We start from the raw sequence: 6,591 nt of genomic DNA on the forward strand, positions 1-6,591 counted from the left end.
TCTCATTTTTTGAGGAACGGGCAGTCGAACTGCCATCCGATTAGATAGAAAAGAGTTTTAATTACAAAAGATCCGCATGCGGACCGAAAAACAAAGGACCAAAAAGGAAACCAAAAGCGCTAGACAGATTTCCCGTCCCCGGCCATCAAGGGTTGGCGCTGGCACAACCAAACACACCCATAGTTTTGTTTTTACGATCTCTCTAGCATTTATTTAGTATTTACGTGAGGAACAGAGAAAGGGGAAGTACCGCTCTCAAAGCATCTAGTTAAGGGCTCATGTTGCTCGCCCAATGTGAGACTGATTACATCACACATTCACACCTGCAACCTTTCTTCCATGGGCCGCTCCTAATGCGGGCCAGCGAAAAGTAAGTTTTTTAAATTTCTTTTTATCTTATTTTTTTAGAGAAGAATAAATCTGAATATTTTCAAATTTTGAATATTTAAAAAATCAAAATATGTTCCTAAAGTTGGAACAACTTTTTATTTCGTTTTTTTAATCTGAGCAGTTTTTGAATCTAGACATTTTCACAATCTAAACATTTTTACAAACTAGAGATTTTAAAAAACTGCACATTTTTCAAAAACTAAACCTTTTTGAAATCTGAACATTTTTCAAATCTGAAAAAAAATAGAATCAAATGAAACTGAAGAAACCGTAGAAACCAGTGGACCCCAAGAACCAACAGAAACCCACCTAACACCAAAAAAAAAAAAACTGGTCACGCTAAGGCCTTGTTTGTTACTAGAGGTTTTGTTGTGGTTAGTGGAAATAATCCTCTGGAGGATTGGATGAAACCCTACCTTCATCTAATCTCACAAAAATCCCACCCTCATTCCACTAGGTACAGATAATTATTGGGATTAAAAAAATACAGTAGAATTTAGGGAAACGGGGGGATAAAAACTAGTCTAATAATCTAGTAGCAAACATGCTTTTTGTAATAACTTAGGATTTAGGGTTTAGTGGGGATTATCTTCACTTATTCCAACAACTCTAATACCAAACAACATCTGAGCCAATTCAAACACGGGCGACCGCATGAGCTGAGCAGAATCCGTCGTGCGTTGCCTATTATATTTTCGTCCATGTTTGGTAAAATTTTGGCTGCCAATATATGTCCCTTCATCTTTCACAGATTCCTGCTAAAAAGTTGGTCATGTGTGGGTGCAGGATTCCTCGGCCAAAAAAATGGCAACCTAATTCTTGCCAACATTTTGTAGGACTAGATAAGGCACAACCAAACATACCCTATATTTCCCAGCTAGTCGTATTTTTTACATGGTAGCTTATGTATATTTGTTAATGCTCATGGTGCTCGAAATGGTCCGGGGAGATTAGTGTAAACAAACCGTGATGAAACGTTTTTTTGTGGCACTAAAATTTTCCTTTACTAACCTTTGCAAATTTGAACACCTTTCGCTGTCTTCAATAGTTGAACAGTCATTTTCTGTCGGTATGCAAATTGCTGATTCAATGCCGATGGCTGGTAGCGCCGTCGGTGGCGGTGGCAGGGGTGGTCTGGCTGTCGGTGGATGCAGGGGCGGAAGGGATATGGAGTCCAGCCGCAGCGGCGGTGCTCTTATCCCCTCCACACTGAGTGGCTTTGGCCTTCTTCTTTCTTTCATCTCCGTTCCAACAAGAAAAGGGCACTGTAGGCTGTTGGAATTTCAACCGTTCCGACAGGTGACCGTAAGTCCAGACTACAGCTTTTCGTTCGGATGAGGAGCTAGAGGTTTTGATACTACAACTTTCCGTTCAGATGATGGTTTATGTGACATCCTGGTCAAGGCTTAATAGGATTGATGATGGTTTATGTGACATCCTGGTCAAGGCTTAATAGGTTTTGATATTACAACTTTCCGTTCAGATGATGGTTTACTCATACCAACAAGTTGTAACTTCTTTTCCGGAAACTCATCAGCAAAGAACTCCGAGGTTAAACGTGTTTGGCCTAGAGTAATTTGAGGATAGACAGACCGGGAAGTAATTCTCGGGTGCGCACAAGTGAGGACAAAGTGTGCAGGAAAGACATGTGTTGATCTGTAGAACTAGTCTAAATATCCTAGAGAGCTGCAAGGAGTAAGAGGCCCAGCCGGGGGTGGTCTGGGTGTTACAGTTTAGCTGCTCCAAGGTTTGCACCAGAATGTCTAGAAAGCAAGTATCGCCATCCCAAGAATTGCTGTACCTAAGACCTTCCATAGAAAGATTTGTAATTTCTACATTATATCACAACGTTTCGTTCTAAATAAAAGTTGACAAAGAGCCATCAAACTAATTGCCATAAAACTATTCTGAGAAGGGTTGACTTTAAAACTGCCTCAGCCAGTCTTCAGTTACCACTTATGTTTGTAAGGAGGTCAAATTAGAGGCCGCACAAAGAACAGTATGTACTACCTCGGATACGATTTAATCAGGACCCTACTACGTACACATCACACTGAACATCAATCTAATCATAAAGGAGGGAGTACATATGAAGATGGTGCAGCACATCACACTATTAGGAACATATTGCAATTTCAAAATGCTCATCAATAATAAAACAATGCCAGAAATGGGTGCTGTATAATGGGGGAGTAGGATCCAAGCTCACACCCGGGGAGAAGTTCCATCTTGTGAGAACATTACCAACAATCGCTTGTAACAAAATAAGGCTTTGCATTCTGTAAAACATTTAAGTTCCATCTTCTCAAAACTGAGAACACATGCTGAAGATAGCGCCAAAAATTCATAGTTCCACAATCTAACAAAATTGCCATCACTCTATAGGCGAGGACTGGAAATACAAGACAAGGTTGGGATGGATGTTCACCAACTAGCAAAGTTCTATTTCTTCTTGTCAGCAGCACCACCAGCAGCAGACCTGCACGCCATAAGAGAACAATGAGCAAAAATGAACTACAGTACAAGAATTATACTCCCTCCGGTTCATATTAATTGACTCTAATATAAATGTATCTAGACACATTTTAGTTCTAGATACATCCATGTTGAAGTCAATTAATATGAATCGGAGGGAGTATATTTTTCCGGAATGTAAAAGAAATGAACTTTGTCAGGCAAAATAAACAACTAAAGAACCAGGCAAAATAAACAACTAAAGAACCACAGGCAATAAAAACAACAATGATTGTGGTGAAGATTGCTTTCTAATCTGCAACACAAAAAACACCGTCATATTCAAAGTGTAGACAACAGTCTACACTGCTTGCCATGGAAAAAAGTGGCTTGAAAACAGAAATCTAACAAACATTGCTGGAGCCTGTAACCATGGTTAAAAAACAGTGCATCTAGGCATGCAGTTAAGCCCTAGGCACTAGGCAACAACAGAACACCTGGCGCAAAATCATGCTAAGCATGCGCTCAGGCGAGATAGGCGCTAGGCAAAGGTAAAATTAGGAAGTTACACCTAGCATTTTTCTGAACCGTGGCGGAAAGCCAGCACAGCAGGTCCTCTTCTACAAGGAATTTCTTGTCTTCAACTCACATGTAAACCCAACAATTTCAATACCCATTTATTCTACGATGTGAAGGGCTACACTATGCACTGATGCTCTCGGTAACTATGTAGTGCAGAACAAAAGGAAAACTGAAATATAGGATAGCAGAGTAAAATAATGTTTATAATATGATCTGCTATAGAAAGGCTACTGGTACACACCTCATTTTCCTAAGGACACCTGACATCTCCTCTCTCTTCTTCTTTGCTCTCTTGTGAGTACCAAGCTTCCTCTTGGCCACCTTGAGTGCACGCTTGTCCTTTCCAACCTTGAGAAGCTCAGTGATACGTTTCTCATAGGGAGCAAATCCAGCAACCTCCCTAATCAAGTTCCTGACAAAATGCACCCTCTTTGTACCTTTCTGCAAAAAATGCCAAGATACCAATGTAAAGATAAATGCGAACTGAATAGACATGAAATAATTTCTCAACTGAGCATATAGGAGCAAACAACTGCAGAATTAACTTTGTTTCAGTTTCGCACAAATTACAATTCGTTATAAAGGCCAACTAGAATAGCAGTTCTGCTATTCTAGTTGGCCTTTATAAAGGTGTGTAGTACAGTCTTCCGTATACTTAAGAAAAGAAAGTATAAGGTAACTCGATTAAGCTTGTCAGGTTTCAGCAAAAACCATATACCACCAGAAGTAGCAGCTTGGGACTTCTGAAAACCCAAAATTCCCAAAGGTCGGTTGAGGTCAACACATAATTACAGACAGCAAGCTGCTTTTAAATTGTACATTTTTTTAACTTGATCTCTCTTTGATGGGCTTCCATATAACTAAAGTACACCTCACACATATTTAACACGAATATCTGGGTCCTTCAGTAATATCTTGCATATTATGCTACAATGTTTTTAACATTTGGCTGGTTGGCTCGCTACCTTTTTGGATCCTAACTACAGACCAAAGTAGTATTCAAACTAGTAGAAACAGCTACAATTGAGCCAATATCTCACCAGATCAAACAGACATAATTATTGAATGGGAAACAGAGAAGCACCAGACATGACGAGTAGAAAATGAACTACTGAACAAACACAGATCTAAACAACAGTAAGAGGTCAGCACAGTCTACACGGGCAGATCAATTGCACAGTGAAGATCGCATAGCAGGGAACGCATATGGCGGAATACCACTCGAAGGAGAACATCGGAGGTCAGAGATAGCATACCCCCTTGCGGTCGGACGGGCGTGGCGCCAGCTCGCGCTTGGTGACGACATGGCCCTTGTTGATGCCCACGAAGAGCCCTGACTTGGGCTGCGACGGCGCCATGGCCGGACTCCACTAGCTCCTACTAGCCTGCAACGAATGCAATGTTACGAGCGATCCGAAACAAGATTCTTGGAGTTAGGCGGCGCTGCTTGCGGCCTTACCCTGAGAATGGATGCAAGTAAAACCCTAACCTGCCGCCAGCTGCCGAGAAGAAACCCTAAGCTGCGAGAGGATCTTATATGTGGCCACTGGCCAGCGCGGTGAGATTCCTTCCTGTTAGACACATGGGCCTGTCTTCGTGGGCTTACTGGGCTTATTTTGCTCACGGGCGTGGATCATGCTCCAACCAAACAAACTAGATAGTTCGGCTGGTTGGCCCATTATTGTGCGTGTGTATAAATATGCAGTATTTGATGGACAGAGATTTGGTGCACATGGGCACCAATGATCCCGTTTTTTTAAAAAAAAAATAGTTTTGAGTTGTAAAAAATTCTGGAAAAAAATACACACATAGTCAATGATGTATCCCACAAACGGGCAAAAAGTCAATTTCAAATACTTAATATTTTGAGCTACACAAAAATGACAAAATTGTAGATCTGAGTAGTCATTTTCAAATCTCCAAAACATATCAGAATTTGTCATTTTTGTCCAGGTCAAAAATAAAAATAATTTCGGATTGGGATTTTCCATGATTGTGGGATGTATCAATGGTAACCTACAGAATTATTTCATGATTTTTTATAACTTGTAAAAATATTTTTAATTTTTTTTAACTGAGCGAGAGCACTGGAGCTCGTGAGCTAAAAGCACTTTTCGGTATTTGATCGACTAGGGTAGAAAGTAGGAACCTAGGATTTCTATAATGGACTCTTTCAGAGATAAAATAAAGTCTAGCAGTGTGCGCCTGAAAATCCAGCATTCTGGAGCTTCTAAGTGATGGTAAATAACCTCCACAAATATATACTATTACTATATATCAAAGCTGACCCCCTTTGCTTAAATATTAGCTATTTGAGTACTGTTCATGGTAATGTTTCAGCCAATCAAACTTTTACGCGTACCGTTTTGAACGATGCCTTTTTTACTCATCGTGGTAGACTCGTCGTGCACGGTTGATTTTCCAGAAATGTCTAGCTGGTGGCCCACAATCGTCTACCACTTGCTCAATCCTTCCACTTTGACCGACCAGAGCACTCGACAAGCACACGTCCCACGCCCCACGCCCCACGCCCAACCATGTCTCCCACACCCTACCACGGCCACCTTTGATCCCGCCTGGTCTCCTTTTCGGCGCGGCTCACCGTGGGGACACTCCATCCTAGGGCAGCCGGCGTTCAGCGACCAGCCGCGCGATGTAGGCTCGCGCGACCTCAGGCCGCGGCTCACCGTGGGGACTCCATCCTAGGGCAGTCCGGCGTTCAGTGTCCGGCCGCGCGTACCGATGTAGACTCGCGCGACCTCATGATTGCGACGCCGGGATGGTGCGCAGAGAGGAGAGGACGGAGACGCCCGCGTCGTCTACATGTTCGGCGCCGACAAGCGGCTACGCGCCCGTCGGTCCCTGTGTGCCGCCTAGGTGTGTCGAGCAGCAGGAGAGGGGGTCGTTCTTCTGGCAGTCAAAGGGTGACTCCGCGGCGGCGAGCATCCCGACAACGATGCCGCTGCCGGTCTGGGCTCTCGCGCCACCGACGGTGGTTGGTGGTGCCGGCAATGGAAGCGGCGGCGCGGGCTGGCATACAACTCTTTGCCCCGCTATCACCATCATCGTCCAACCGGAGCGTGTATGCCATCAGCTGCGACAGACATGCAGCATCGATGCGGAGGCAGTGGAGCAGGCGCAAACAACCACCTTGGGTTCCTGCCG

At 43.2% G+C, this 6,591-nt stretch overlaps 1 protein-coding gene across 1 annotated transcript; it reads right to left on the reverse strand.

The window, feature by feature from the left end:
- Positions 1-2,644: 2,644 nt before the first annotated feature.
- On the reverse strand, positions 2,645-4,926 carry LOC124689068 (60S ribosomal protein L36-2-like). The gene is made up of 4 exons (XM_047222668.1): positions 4,886-4,926; positions 4,683-4,811; positions 3,668-3,867; positions 2,645-2,869 (listed from the first exon to the last, which is right to left on the reverse strand). The coding sequence occupies exons 2-4, from the start codon at positions 4,782-4,784 to the stop codon at positions 2,833-2,835; spliced, it is 339 nt and encodes a 112-aa protein (XP_047078624.1). The 5' UTR covers positions 4,785-4,811; positions 4,886-4,926; the 3' UTR covers positions 2,645-2,832.
- Positions 4,927-6,591: the final 1,665 nt, after the last annotated feature.

The sequence above is a fragment of the Lolium rigidum genome, chromosome 2 (assembly GCF_022539505.1).
Source record: "Lolium rigidum isolate FL_2022 chromosome 2, APGP_CSIRO_Lrig_0.1, whole genome shotgun sequence".
Classification (NCBI taxonomy): domain Eukaryota; kingdom Viridiplantae; phylum Streptophyta; class Magnoliopsida; order Poales; family Poaceae; genus Lolium; species Lolium rigidum.

Coding starts and splice junctions, on each gene's coding strand:
- LOC124689068 (XM_047222668.1), bottom strand. CDS start 4,784: ATGGCGCCGTCGCAGCCCAAGTCAGGGCTCTTCGTGGGCATCAACAAG. Junction 3,868..4,682: donor GCCCGTCCGACCGCAAGGGG/GTATGCTATCTC, acceptor CATTTTTTGCAG/AAAGGTACAAAGAGGGTGCA. Junction 2,870..3,667: donor GGTGTCCTTAGGAAAATGAG/GTGTGTACCAGT, acceptor TATGGCGTGCAG/GTCTGCTGCTGGTGGTGCTG.